This window comes from Papio anubis, chromosome 1, assembly GCF_008728515.1.
Source record: "Papio anubis isolate 15944 chromosome 1, Panubis1.0, whole genome shotgun sequence".
Lineage (NCBI taxonomy): Eukaryota > Metazoa > Chordata > Mammalia > Primates > Cercopithecidae > Papio > Papio anubis.
The window spans coordinates 107,246,262-107,261,447 of record NC_044976.1 but is presented as its reverse complement, the minus strand read 5'-3'; the positions used below and the strand labels follow the sequence as shown (position 1 = coordinate 107,261,447).

Genomic DNA, 15,186 nt, shown 5'->3' with positions numbered 1-15,186 from the left:
TTATTAAAACAACAACAACAACAACACTGATGAGTCTGACTGCTTCTATTTCTTCTTCCTGTTTGTGACATGCGGTCTTACGGGAGCAGAAGCACATTGGCTTTGGATGACCTATCCTAGCTCTGTTCCTCTGAGCTCAGTTATCTTTTTTTTTTTTTTGAGTCCGGGTCTCACTCTGTCACCCAGGCTGGAGTGCAGTGGCACGCTCTCAGCTCACTGCAACCGCTGCTTCGTAGGCTCAAGTGATTCTTGTGCCTCAGCCTCCCAAGCAGCTAGGACGACAGCTGCATGCCACCACGCCCCATGTCCAGCTTAATTTTTTTTTTTTTTTTTGTATTTTTAGTAGAGACAGGGTTTCACCACGTTGGCCAGGCTGGTCTCAAACTTTTGTCCTTAAGTGATCTGCCCGCCTTGTCCTCCCAAAGAGCTAGAATTACAGGCATGAACCACCGTGTCCTCAGTCCTCATCTTAAAGAAGCAATGATACTTACTTTGGGGGCTGTGGAAAGGACTGAGGAGATATACACAAAGCACCTACCACACAGTCGGCTTTTAATCCCACCTCACACCTGATTCCAAGGGATTAAATCCTGGCTGCTAGTGGCCTGCTGTATAATTTTAGCTAAACTGCCTCCTCTCCTTCAATCTGTTCCACAAGGTTAGAGATACTTAAGTCCCTGAGAGTGTTTAATTAGAGTTTGCAATGTGACTGGATACTGTTGGTCGAAAAGTGTTATTTAGAGGCAAAGCGCTGTTATTTTTGAGCAGATAATTGTTTCCTGTCCTAGGTTGTTTAACCTTGTACCTAGTTTCCTTCTCTGAGATAATGACACTGCTTGAGAGGGTAAAGAAATACCTCACCTAAGTGTTGTGAGTTTTAGTTAATTAACGCTTATGAAGCCTACACAAGCCTATCATAAAAGGCTAAACGTTGATTATTTACCTTTCATATGGTTGTCACTTCTGGTATCTTAATACTGTCTAGTAAAAATTGGCATTGCAGCATTGGATCAGGTAATATTTACTTCATAATCGTGCTGGGGGCTCTAACTTATGACTATGCAAAGAGCTTTGTGCTTTTTACAAGAAAGGGGTTAGGGAAGTATTGATAGCTATTGTTTTTCTACCATGCCACAACTTATAACAGATTTACATTTCAAATTCTCATCTCATATAAAAACACACAAAAAAGCTAAAATTGTGAAATACTGAGAGAGGTATTTTACATAATGGTTAATAAGTTTTTAAAGCTAGCATGTATCAAGACATTATGTGTCAGGCACTGTTCTAAACCTTATGCATGCATTAAAGCTAAAGTAGGCATAGGCTGGGTGCGGTGGCTCATGCCTGTAATTCCAGCACTTTGGGAGGCTGAGGCAGGAGGATTGCTTGAGTGCAGGAGGTCAGGGCCAGCTTGGTAAACAAAGTGAGACCCCACCTCTACAAAAAATTAAAAAAAAAATTAGCTGGGTGCTGTGGCAGGAACCTGTAGTCCCAGCTATTTGGGAGGTTGAGGCAGGAGGATTGCTTGAGCACTGGAGGTTGAAGCTGCAGTGAGCTACAATGATGGCACTGTACTCCAGCCTGGGCGACAGAGGAAGACCCTGTCTCAAAAATAAATAAATAAATAAATAAATAAATAGGTTTAAGTGATTCTCGTGCCTCAGCCTCCCGAATAGTTGGGATTACAGGCACACGTCACCATGCCCAGCTAGTTTTTGCATTTTTAGTAGAGACGGGGTCTCATCATGTTGGCCAGGCTGGTCTTGAACTCCTGGCCTCAAAGGATCCTCCCACCTTAGCCTCCCAAAGTGCTGGGATTATAGGCATAAGCCACCACACCTGGCCTACAAATATGTTTAAAACATAGAACATGCTCTAACAAAGGTAATCATCTTTTCATATGTTTAAGCACCATGTATATTTGTATATCTTTTTTTCTCTTAATTCATGTCTTTTGTTCTTTGGGGTCTTTTTTTTATTATTGATTTGAGTGATCTTTATTCTAAAATACTTGGAAAAATACAAGAAAGCATGACAAGGGGTCCTGATTAAATTCTCCCCTGCCTTCACAAGCACATTGCCAGGTTTTGTTGATTGTTACTCAAAAACGTCTTACGTCTTGAACACATCAACTTATTTCATCTCTGCCACCACCATGCTAGTTCCTTTCAGCTTTCCCAATAAACAATGTTATTTTCCATCCTCAGGTCTTTGCACACATGTCCCCTCAGCCCAGAACGCTCTGCCCCAACTCTCTGCGTGGTTGGTTTGTGTCCTTCAGGCTCCAGCTTGAAATGCATGGCCTTGGAGAGCCCTTCCCTGCCTATCCGTTCTCAAGAAAGGTTTATATTCTTTCTTATATTCTTTCTTCCAGAAGTCTCTTCCTATCATTCATAGCACTTATCACCATTTATAATAATATACAGTGTGCTAAATCCTTTGCACTCGGTTAATGAATATTTGGAAAGTGATTAGAATAGCATCAGGTGCATTGTGCTATGTAAATGTTGCTTTAAACAGCAACTCACATACTCTTCACAACAACCCTATGTGGTAGTGCTATTAATACCCCCATTTTACAGATGAACGAACTAAGGAATAGAGAAGTAACTTCTCTAAGATAGCACAACTAATGAGTAGCAGAGCCTAACTACAAACTCACTCTGGCACCGAAGTCCACACACCTAACTGTTCTCTATATTTCCTTTTGATTCTAGGACCTAGCGTGGTACTGTATGCCCAACAGGTACACTCAATAAATATTTGTTTAATAAATGAAGGAACAGTTCTAATGAGAAAATAAAAGTTACCTGTAATCCTACCACAGGTTTTGAGATTCATCCTATAGATATTTCTTCTAATATAAAAATAAACTTAATCCAAATCATAACTTTTCGAAATCATTTTGAGGAGCATAGATTAGGTATCATGTGCAATATATTTAACCTTGTATTCATTATTTAAAAAAATATATAATTACAAGTCAGTGTTCTTCCTTTAGGCAGGGGGAGGAGGGCAGAGGAGAGAAGCATAAGTCTTTGGTTAAGGGAGGAAGAGTTTTCATAAAATATTCTGGCTGTTCTTATCTCCAGGCAGAGGTTGCAAAACTTAAGTTTGAAAGTTTAGGGAAGGGCAGAGAAGTTTCAGGGACAAGATGAAAACCAAATTATACTTATTCGAGGCTGGGTATGGTGGCTTATGCCTGTAATCACATCACTTTGGGAGGCCGAGGAGGAGGATCGCTTGAACCCAGTAGTTTAAGATGAGCCTGGGCAACATAGCATGACCCTGTCTCTACAAAAAAGAAAAAAAAAAAAATAGCCAGGTGTAGTGGTATGTGCCTGTGGTCCCAGCTACTCAGGAGGCTGAGACGGGAGGATTGCTTGAGCCCAGGAGGTAGAGACTGCAGTGAGCCATAATCATGCCACTGCACTCCAGCCTGGGTGACACAACAAGACTCTATCTTTAAAAAATAAATAAATAAATAAAATTTAAAAATTATACTTCTTTGGCTGGGCATGGTGGCTCACGCCTGTAATGCCAGCACTTTGGGAGGCCAAGGCAGGCGGGTTATGAGGTCAAGAGATCAAGACCATCCTGGCCAACATGGCGAAACCCTGTCTCTACTAAAAATACAAAAATTAGCTGGGCTTCGTGGCGCGTGCCTGTAGTTCCAGCTACTCGGGAGGCTGAGGCAGGAGAATCACTTGAACCCGGGAGGCGGAGGTTGCAGTGAGCCCAGGTTGCAACACTGTACTCCAGCCTGGCGACAGAGTGAGACTCCGTCTCAAAAAAAGAAAAAGAAAAAGAAATTATACTTCTTTAAATCAGTGTGTTTTAAAGTTTATCACTGGAATTATTTTCAGCAAATCAATTGGTAAGAGTTTTCTAAATGTTTCCAAAGCACAGCAAAGGTCCGTGGTTTACAGCACAAACTAGGCTACGTCAATGGGAAAATTGGATAAAAAGACAGTGCTAACCTCATCAAAGTCCGAGGAAAACCAGTAAAGTTTTCTGGTAAAACACGGGCAGGAAGTTTCTCCAAATATTGCTTTACTCATACTTTTAAAAGGCTTTTCTCCCTTCCCCCCACCTTCTAAAATCATTTTGGGATAACAAATTTGTAACAGCTGGTCATCAAACTCATGCGCACTCCCAAAAGGATGACGTCACTGAAACTGACTATAAATAATACATCCATCTGGCTCTTGTAGGAGTATTGGATTGACTTGTTGCCCATCACAGTGTCTCCCTTCTGCCACCCACAATGACAGGGTGAAGCCAGACGGCCTCACTGAATGGTATATGGTTACAGCTGAGGCACTGCATTGTGGGTACCCCACATTTCTGAGATAAAGTTAGCTGATAGAATTACCAGAGCGTAATCAAATGCAGTCATTACAGAAGGAGCCTATATCACCTTACCTTTGAAAATATTTTAATCTAGAAACACCATACACTGGATACAAAATTCATGAATCCCTGACCCCTGGGCGTGGCTTTGGACATATTATTCTGAGCCATCTCCTATTTTCTTTCATATGTAAATAGAATTCTCGAGCTAGGAATAGAAGGAGAGAAAGAGAAAATTGAAACAGCCAGACCAAGTGTTTTTGAATGCTCTTAAAAGACAAAAAAAAAAAAAAGACAAAAGTTTGTATCACATCAGAAGTTCCCTATGTGGTCTTCAAAGCTGATTTCTTGCAGTTAAAAGAATCCAGAAGAAGCAGGCACGCCATGATTTTGAAGCTCCATTTTTGTTCTATTATTCAACTGCAGTCAACTTTCAACTGTTGAAAAAAAGACGATTTAGAGTTAAAGGATTGCTTGTCTGTGTCGCAAGGCCATTCAACTTGTTCACCCTGTGATATCCAGAGCCTCCAAGTTGTTGGTGAGTTTCTATTGCAATTGCCATATTACCATGGTTTTGCCTCTTTCTGTTGACTGTAGCATTGTGTTGTTTGAAGACAGAGCAGCATATTGCTTTGTGCAGCACAAATTATTGATGGATAATGTACTTAAAGCTTTTAGCTGTACACTATTCACATTCTAAATGACAGATACAGAAAGGAATAATCAGAATTCAGGTTGTTGAATCATTGCCTCCAACAGCCAACTCTTACCATGACAAAGTCAGTAGGGCTGATCTTAGAAGTGTAGGACTTGTGAGTGTTATGTGGCTGTGCTAACTGGTACTTTAGTGGAGGGGCAGAGCAGGGTGAGTAGAAACAATGCCTGCTTTCTCCTCCATGTCTGGGTCCTACACATCGTCCCCAGTTTGCCTGGTTTGTAGAGGTTTAAACATAGAACAGAGGGTGCTGGGAATGAGATAAAGAGATTGTCACAGGAACATGGCCCCACGGTTTTCCTTTGGTGATTAAAACAATCCCGTCAATATGGAAAACTGTGTTATCACAAAATGGGCTTAGTAAATAGAAGAATTGTCACCTACCAGCCAGAAACAACAATTTGCAGACCACCTTTGGCCTCTTGCCAGTAAGGAGTTTGGTTTTCCCATCTGTAGAAATTCTTAATTGAGTCCATCAGATTCCCAGTCATCCTAGCCATGGTTACCTTCTTCTCTAAGTTGGCAGGTTAGTGAGCTTAGGCTAGCACTTCAGCATCAAATTTAGACTTCATGATAAAGTAAATCACACAGGGAATAGCTGTCAGCATGGTGACTACCTTGTTGTTCATTCCTACTCAGGGACTGGCCTGAAGTGTTTTCACAGCCTGGGTCACTATGATGTCCTGGCCCTGTTTGCTCAAAGTGTTCATCTCAGAGTGACTTGTGAGGTATTGCTGAGCACATAATGGCCAGGATAGCTGCATAAGCAGGCGTGGCCCCAAATGTAGTCACCTGACTTCAGAAAATCAAATTGGATTCTACAGAAAGGTTCTGTTGGATTCTGACCGGAACCTCTTTGGGTGTGCCTTTGGATTTCAAGTGTTGACATGGGAAGATGCTCCAGTTCCTCAAGCTATCTGAAACAAGCTCATTACAATGCTAAGGGTATGGACTGTCCTTTTCCAGAAAAATCCTCTTGATATTTTGCATGCACACACACAAATAATAACAACAACAGAAGCTGTTTTCCTGTATGTAACGAGAGTGTTCCTCAGGCTTCTGGTTTATCTTGATGGTATCTCACTCTTTCTTTTCCTTTCTCTCTCTCTCTCTGTGTGTGTGTGTGTGTGTGTGTGTGTATGTGTGTGTGTGTGTGTGTGTGAGAGAGAGAGAGAGAGAGACAGACAGACAGACAGAGACAGAGAGACAGGGTCTTGGTCTGTCACCCAGGCTGGAGTGCAGTGGTGTGATCTCTGCTCACTGCAGCCTTGACCTCCTGGGCTCAATTGATCCTCCATCTCAGCCTCCCAAGTTGCTGGGACTACAGGCACGTACCACCACTCCTGGCTAATTTTTAATTTTTTTTTTTTTTGTAGAGACAGGGTCTTGCTTTGTTGCCCAAGCTGTTTTCAAACTCCTGTCCTCAAGCAATCCTTCTGTTTTGGCCTCCCAAAGTGCTGAGACTACAGGCATGAGCCACTGGACCTGGCCTTTTTTTTCTTTTTCTTAAGAGCCAGAGCAAAATTCAAATTGTATCAGTTTTAATGGAATTATACTTTAAAAGTGGGAATTTGGCCAACAAAGTGTCTTTCCTTTCTATACAAGAAGGCTATGGAGTTTGGCAATGAGCTCCTGAAAATGTAAAGAAAGCATGAGGATAACTTTGGGGCTGTTGCTTAGGTCATTAAAAGTATTGCAAAACTAGAATTTGTTTTCTTCCTCCATTCTCTCTGTAGGCATGTAAACATACTCTCAGGCTGGGCACAGTGGCTCGTGCCTGTAATCCCAGCACTTTGGGAGGCTGAGGCAGGTGGATTACTTGAGTCCAGGAGTTCAAGACCATCCTGAACAACATGGTGAAACTCCATCTCTACAAAAAAAAATTAAAAATTAATCAGGTGTGGTGGTGTGTGCCTGTAGTCCCAGCTACTCAGGAGGCTAAGGGAGGAAGATCAATTGAGCCTGGGAGGTTGAGGCTACAGTGAGCCATGGTGGTGTCACTGCACTCCAGCCTGGGTGATAGAGTGAGACCTTGTCTCAAAAAAAGAAAAAGATACTCCCTTTGTTTTTTTTTTGTTCTAAAAAATTAGACAAAATTTTGTTTAAAATTGCTTAGTGATTTATTATTATTATTATTATTTTAATATTTTTGAGACAGAGTCTTGCTGTCACGCAGGCTGGAGTGCAGTGGCATGATCTCAGCTTACTGCAACCTCTGCCTGCCGGGTTCAAGTGATTCTCCTGCCTCAGCCTCCTGAGTAGCTGGGACTATAGGGGTGCACCACCATGCCTGACTAATTTTTGTATTTTTAGTAGAAACGAGTTTCGCCACATTGACCAGGCTGGTCTCGAACTACTGAGCTCAAGTGATCCACCTGCCTCGGCCTCCCAAAGTGCTGAGATTACAGGCGTGAGCCACCTCACCCGGCCTGATTTTTTTTTTACCTTCAAATATATTTATTTACAGGTTGAGTTTTAAAATTGTCTTAACGTTCTTGTAGAGACTATGTCTTTTTTTTTGAGATGGAGTCTCACTCTGTCACCAGGCTGGAGTACAGTGGTGTGATCTTGGCTCACTGCAACCTCCACCTCCTGGGTTCAAGTGATTCTCCTGCCTCAGCCTGAATATCTGGGACTACAGGTGTGCACCACCAGCCCAGATAATTTTTTGTATTTTTAGTAGAGACAGGGTTTCGCCATGTTGGCCAGGATGGTCTCGATCTCTCGACTTTGTGATCCACCTGCCTCGGCCATCCAAAGTGCTGGGATTACAGGCATGAGCCACCTTTCTTGGCCGAGATTATGTTTTACATATGCAATTCCTTCCTTTATCCTTTAAATATCCCCACAGATAAGGAGTGCCTCACCCCTGGACCTGGGCATTCTTCAGTATTCCAATACTGAGACTGGTTTTGTGTTTTCATTTTTCAACAACAATGTATGGAATTCTCACTCTGTGCCAAGCCCTATGCCGAGTACTTTACGTGCCTTATCTCAGGTATTGCTAGTCCTATTTCTCAGAAAAGGCAAACCAACCGAGACTCACAAGAGTTAAATAACTTGCCAGATGACACACAGCTAGAAAGTAGAGAAGCCAGAGAATTCACATCCATGCCTCTCTGCTTCTGCTTTCCCACTGTGCCTTTCACTTTCTTGGGAAGCCTTTTCCCTTGTTCTTCAACTTGGGTTAGAGTAGCCTGTAATTCTTTTCACGAAGATGTGCCTCACTTTATACTAAATATTACCCTCTTTAAATGATTTTAAATAATCCTGCAGTGATATTCTCCTTTCTCTCCACCTGTCGAAACAGAGCATCTGTTTAATTTGGATTCTCTAACATTGGCATGTGTCTATAAATTAAGATTTTTGTACAATGTCTCGCAGATGTTTCTACCACATTTAGTTTGTACTCCTTTTTTTCTTGGACGACTTAGTTCAAAAAAAATTTATTTTGGTCAAACATATGATTTTAGCTTTTGAGGTTACCTAATAAATCACCAGTTTATAGACTCATAAAAATTTGGTTGGAGAGAGAACCTCAGAGATCTGCTCACCCAACCTAATCATTGTATGGGCAAGGGAGGCTGCCAGCGGCTGTGGTCACCCTGGGCTGGTGCCCCAGGGGAGAGGGAACCTCAGTTACTCCACCTAAAACTTGAGATAATTTTACTATTTCTGAGGAATCATCCCAAAAGTTCACAAATCAGGAAGAGATATATGAATGGGTGCTTTGAATTTTGTTTAAAGAAGAGAAAATAGGACTCATACCAAATGGCAGCTGGTTTTACTCCAGCCATTTTCAGGAATATCCCCAAAGACTCTGGTACCGCCAGACTGCCGCGTGGGCTGTGGTGGCTGGCAGGGGTTCAGGGAAGGCAGCCTCTCTGACTAGGTTCCTGCCTGAGTCCAAATTAGAAAAGGGACATTTGGCTGCAGACTGGCCTCCAGGTGTCTGAAAGCCTATTTGTCCCTTGGTCACATTTCTTTTTTTTTTTTTTTTTCTTTTTTTTGAGACAGAGTCTCTCTCTGTCACCCAGGCTGGAGTGCAGTGGCTTGATCTTGGCTCACTGCAACCTCTGCCTCCCAGATTCAAGCAATTCTCCTGCCTCAGCCTCCCGAGTAGCTGGGACTACAGGTGTGTGCCACTACACCCAACTAACTTTTTGTATTTTTAGTACAGACGGGGTTTCGCCATGGTAGCCAGGCTGGTCTTGAACTCCTGACCTCAGGTGATCCGCTTGCCTCGGCCTCCCAAAGCGCTGGGATTACAGGTGTGAGGCACCACCCCTGACCCTTTGGTCATATTTCTGTAAGTCCTTCTCTGCCCTTCTCAGACACGCAAGGGAAAGTCAGAAGGGGACCAGAAGGTCTAGAGGGACAGGTGAAAAAGCACCAGAATGGAGAAGATGGGTGCTACATGTGAGCTAGGCCGGCTTCCAGCACCATACGGCTTAGAAGACTGTTAGTGACATGTGAACAAGGCGTGGCTCTGGTTCTTTTAACTAAAAAAAAAAATCAATCCTTTACTTGCATCCCAAGTTCCTACTTTGGGAGAATAAACTCCAAATACTATCTCCTAATGGAGGTTGATAAATATTTGGCCATTAACTAGACTCGTGTCTCTCTCAAAATTTAATAGATGAAAAATGTAACACTCTCCTTTTTTTTTTTTCCTCCCATTCCTTGCTTTGATACTACTGATTGTGTTAAGATAGTGTGGATTGAGGATGGGTCAGCTTGTGGCTGAGCTTTCTGCCTTCCTGTTTGTAACTGAATTTTTCTAATTAAAAAACATCCACTTTGTTCTGGCATAGTTGTATACATTATTCCAATATATTTAACAATGAGGCTGTTCTCATTTCACACAGAATAGCGCACAGTGAAGACAGTCAGGGAGAACCAGAGCTATTGTTACAATTGACAGCAGCCAGCTCAGGCGACAGAGGACGAGAGAGATCGGGCTGCACACACATGGATGAGGCTGACTTTTCAGAAGACACGACTTATAAGCAGGAGGATTTGCCTTATGATGGGGACCTCTCTCCGATTAAGATATGCAATGATTACAGTTTTACCTCAAAAAATGATGCCTTTGAAGTCTCAAGTCAAATTATTTTCATAGCAGATGACCCTCAAGAGAAGGCTATGCATAATGAGACTTGTGGAAATACAGCTATGACCATGCCCCTGGGTAAAACTACTGAAAATGCTGCCAACAAAAAAGATGAGAAAGAGAAACAATGCACTGCAGCTCTTCATATTCCAGCAAATGAAGGAGATGCTTCTAAGTCAAGCATTTCTGATATTTTACTTCATCATCTTTCCAAAGAGCCATTCTTACGAGGTCAAGGCATTGATTGCGAAACCCTCCCAGAGATCTCAAATGCCGACAGTTTTGAAGAGGAAGCTATTATTAAAAGTATTATTTCATGTTGTAATAAGAATTCTTGGCCAAAAGAACAAACCCCAGAACTCACTGACCAACTCAACCCCAAAAGGGATGGTGAAAACAGCAATAAACCTGGTTCTCCCACCATGACAGGAGAAAATACCTCTGATTTAGAAGAGACAGTGGCTGCTGGAGATAGCAGCCATCAAGAAAATGTAAATATTCTAACTAAAACCAAAGATCCAGGTGATAAACAAAACAGTTATCAAGGGCAAGCACCCCAGAAACAGCATACTGAAAAAGCAAGTTCGGGCAACAGGTTCAAATATGGCCAAGGTCAAGTTCATTACCAGCTCCCTGATTTCTCTAAGATTGCTCCCGAAGTGAAAAATCCTAAAAACAACATAATTAATAAACCACTTGCAATAGCTAAACAAGCCAGCTTTTCTTCTAAGTTGAGAGAGAAACCCGCGGTTGTGCAAGATATTTTAGAAACCACGCCTGAGTCAAACCGTGTTGAAAAACAACATCAAGAGCAGAAAGGGGAAATCACTGAACCTTCACAACAAATCCAGGTAAATGAAACGGTGTCCTGTAAATACATTAATTGGGATCACTGCTCGTCTCTTTCAGTGTGGGTTTTTGGAGGGTGAATAGAGCTTGGTTCTGGTTCCAAGGTTTCATTCAGCACCCTGGGTCACCCTGGGTGAGTGACGTGGCCACTCAGACTCTCAGGGTCCTCATGAGAAGCATCAGGGGCCATGCTAACAAACACATATAAGAGAATAAAATCCAAATTCCGCAAGCCAGAATTTGGCTCTCCTCACTTAAACTTAGCTGCCCTCCTTCAGGAGTCATCTGCAGTTGCCTGGCTGGTCCAGAACCTCTTCCCAGGCCCTGAGCTCTCTGACTTCCTGCCTTGCATGGCACATCCCATCTTGACTTACCAAAGACCTGCTTGTTTTCATGGCCTCCTTCAATTCTCCCTTGGGCCACATAACTTTTCAGGTCTCCCAAGTCACAATCTTTTCCACACTTGTTTGTTTAGTCCTTCCATCAGAGTGTGTATCTCAGCTTGCTTTGGATTATAATAGCAGAAGCATCTGCTTCCTTCACTAGATTCTAAGGCTCTGGAGGGCAGCAACCTTATCTTTGCCTTTCCATTGCCTAACTTCCCCCAGAGGCCGGGCCTCGTGTCTTATGTACATTATGCCCTTAGTTCTTAATGCTAAGTTGAATGGAATTAAGATCGTTAGTAATGGATTTCAAGCTTGTTATCTTGGTAATCATTTGGTACAAAACTTTGTTAATGCTTAATTTATGCTATTTCCCCCTTTCCCTTACCCCATCTTCTCACACTCCCCCATCAACTTCCCAACATGCTGAGGCTCAGGATCTCATTGACTATTGAGGCCCAATAGTAAGGTAAATCCATATTAACAATCAAAATAAACATTTTAGTTCTCTGGCACTTTTCCTACAGTGCATGATCTGTCTTTTGAGCCTTATATGAAAGTGTCCTGGACTGAACTACACTGCCTGTTTCCATTTCCATTCTCTCTCTCTTTTTTTCTATAACCTAACCTTGGAAGTAATTTTTCTCTTTTCTTTTTTAAATTTCCATTTCCATTTTCATGCTTCAGCTCCCCTCTCTTTCAACTGAATGCTTTGGGGAGTTTGAGCATCCAAACCTGAGCCAACAGCCCACCTGGCCATGACTGGGATGCTCTCTAAGTCTGACAGAAACCTGCACCCCCGTGGTATTGGAAAGTGTCGGGGTTCCTTGTTCTGCTTGCAGGAGAACATCCTCGTTGTGTCCAGTTCTCAGTGCCCTGTGGTTAGCAGGAGCAGATGGATATCAGTCTCATCTCCCTCTGGTATGCGGGTTCAAGGTCAGGTATCTGATTTTTTCCAGTCCTGTCAATTCAGATTGGAGAATTGGACCCTGCAGGTTTCATATCCATCATACAGTTGGGATATCTAGAAAGACCATAGTCTATTTTGACCAACTGTCTGGCACTAGCATATTTCTGAGCTTTATCTGTTGGGAACAAAGGGAAGACCCCCCAAGGTGAATCACTCTGGAATTTAAACTGTTCAATTAGCCTGTGGTGGGCAGAAAACCATCACTGTCTTGACACACAGTTTGGAACTTAATACATCCTCTGTTATTCTCTAGAGTGTGGCTACCATGTGTTTTGTGTTAGTGAGAGCACCAGCAACAGAGCTGGTGACAAGACTAGCAATGGTCCCTACCCTTACGAAGCTTATGGTCTAGTTTTAGGAGAAACAGTTCAGCATTTCACATACTAGTATCAAACACAATGGTGATAACAAATAACATGTATTGTTAAATGCTTGCCACCTGCCTGATACTATGGTAGATATTTAACATTTCATCCTCATAACAACCACCTGAGGTAGGTTCACTTAATATCCCCATTTTCCTGCCAAGGAATTGCAGGCGTATAAGTGATGAGACAACTACTTGGGTTGCCCAGCAAGTAAGTGTCAGAGTGGAATTCAACCTTGGCATCATGGTCCCAGCTCTTCACTACAAACCTGGGCTGCCTCTACGATGACAGAACATGTTGGGTCATTCTGAATAGTGGTGTCATTGATCAATATCGACAGTAATGTTTTCTTACCCTTTAATTGTGCAGATGGAGCCCACAGTACATATCCACCAAGAACTTCTCACAGGTACTAATGTTTTAAAACTTCTTTGAGAGAGAGAGAGAGATATATATATATATATCTGTATATATATATACACACACATATATACATATATATACAAACACATATGTATACATATATACACACATATGTATACATATATACACACATATGTATACATATATATACACACATATGTATACATATGTATATATGTATTTTGTGTTTTTTGTTTTTGTCTTTTTGAGACAGGGTCTCACTCTGTCGCCCAGGCTGGAGTACAGCGGCACAATCTTGGCTCACTGCAGCCTCGACCTCTTGGGCTCAAATGATCCTCCCACCTCATCCTCCCGAGTAGCTGGGATTACAGGTGCATGCCACCACACTGAGATAATTTTTTTTTTTTTTGTAGAGTTGGGGTCTCACTTTGTTGCCGAGGGTGGTCTTGAACTCCTGGCTTCAAGTGATCCCCCTGCCTTGGCCTCCCAAAGTGCTGGGATTACAGGTGTGAGCCACTGTGCCTGGCCTAGATATATATTTTGAAAAAAAAAATTTTTTTAAATAGTAAGTTGTGGTGACTGCAACAACTTTCTGTTTTCAGTACTTAATAAAACTGTGATAAGCTGAGATGAACGGTAGCCCAAATGTATTCTTTCTTGTATAGGAATAGAATCTGAGGCAAGTCTCTCTAAGTTGTCACCAACCTCTCAGAAAGGAACTTCCTCAAGCTCTTCTTACATATTTCAGAAGATATCCCAAGGGAAACGGATGTGTCAGAAGTTAAAAGAACAGACTGATCAACTGAAGACTAAAGTAATACTTTTAAAGCTTGTTATAAACAATATCAGTAACCAAATTCATATATGAGACACCATGCCATTAATGAGAGACTGTAATTTTTTCACTGCAGGTACAAGAATTTTCCAAAAGAATAAAACAGGAGTCTCCTTATCATTTGCAAGACAAGAAGCTGGTAATGAATTTTATCCTGTTTTTAAAATCTTGATTAGAGAATTTGGCTTGGATAAAGACAAATAACTTTATAGTGCCATGTTTTCTCTACAGTGGCAGGAGTGGAAATGTTTTGCTAAAGATTAAACCATCTTTGTTTATGGGGGCTAAAAGAGCTTAGCATTCTGTTTCTCTCTCTATTTAGCCCTCTTTCCTTCTCAGGGGATCTATTACTTATGGCTGTTACTCCTTGCCAGTTACTCATAATTAATCTGACACCATGGGAGTTTCAAGAGGAGAACCTGTAATCAGTTATAAAGGGTGGGCCTGTCCACAGTTGATGGGTACTGGTGGATTCAGGTTATAAAAATTGCCATTGCCTGGAAATTAAATATGATTTTGAATACTCATAAAATCAACCTTGAAGCAATGTTTTTCAGATCAAAATCTTTTACTTTCACATCCTTGCTAGTTGCTACATTGAATCAAACCATTAATTTACGTCATCACCACAGCAGTCTTGTTGTCAGTGCCAGGATCATGGGAAGTGGGGTGGAGCAACGGGGTGAAAGGTAAGGCTGGGAGAACCAGAAATACGCTGACGTTGAAGATGTAGTTGAGGTCATCGGCTCATCAACAAGGGATAAGGTCAGAAGTTCTGATGTAGGCACAAGCAAGGTTTAGGAAGGGCTGTGCTTCAGAAACCCAGCAGCATGGACAAAAACCAGGGGATCCAAATGCTAAAAGACAAAGTTGATTATTTTCTCATTCATCATGTTAATTAAATCATTCATTCAACAAACATTTGTCAGGCATTTTGTATGTCCCAGACCCTGTACCAGGCACTAGGAATTCAAGATGAATAAACAATTCCTTTTTCAAGTGGCCTATAGTCTTTTAGGAACAGTGGACTGGTAAACAGGCAGCTAAAATGCAGCTGGAGAAATGTTACAGAGAATGCTATTGGCAGCCTGGAAGAGCCTCACCTTTGTCAGTGAAGGGACATTTGGAAGGCTTCCTGGAAGTCACTTCTGAGCTGGGTGTTGCAGGAGGAATAGGGATGAGCTTGGCAGAAGGAGATCAAGAAGTATTCTAG

At 42.0% G+C, this 15,186-nt stretch overlaps 1 protein-coding gene and 1 long non-coding RNA gene across 10 annotated transcripts in view; one reads left to right on the top strand and one right to left on the bottom strand.

The window, feature by feature from the left end:
- Positions 1-4,424: 4,424 nt before the first annotated feature.
- LOC100999867 lies at positions 4,425-5,776 on the bottom strand. The gene is made up of 2 exons (XR_651498.3): positions 5,456-5,776; positions 4,425-4,793 (listed from the first exon to the last, which is right to left on the bottom strand). It is a non-coding gene; the product is annotated as an uncharacterized LOC100999867 (long non-coding RNA).
- A 61-nt stretch (positions 5,777-5,837) lies between these two features.
- Positions 5,838-15,186, top strand: part of AKNAD1 (AKNA domain containing 1) — a 41,056-nt gene continuing 31,707 nt past the window's right edge. For 8 of the 9 annotated variants that reach the window (XM_003892307.5, XM_009214304.4, XM_009214309.3 and 5 more), the window contains exons 1-5: positions 5,838-6,016; positions 9,945-11,035; positions 13,124-13,163; positions 13,804-13,952; positions 14,050-14,112. In XM_003892307.5, the coding sequence (XP_003892356.2) occupies positions 5,959-6,016; positions 9,945-11,035; positions 13,124-13,163; positions 13,804-13,952; positions 14,050-14,112 (1,401 nt within the window). In that variant the 5' untranslated portion in view covers positions 5,838-5,958. Of the gene's footprint in view, positions 6,017-9,939; positions 11,036-13,123; positions 13,164-13,803; positions 13,953-14,049; positions 14,113-15,186 lie in introns of all 9 variants that reach the window. The other variant, XM_009214287.3, reaches the window with a different exon arrangement.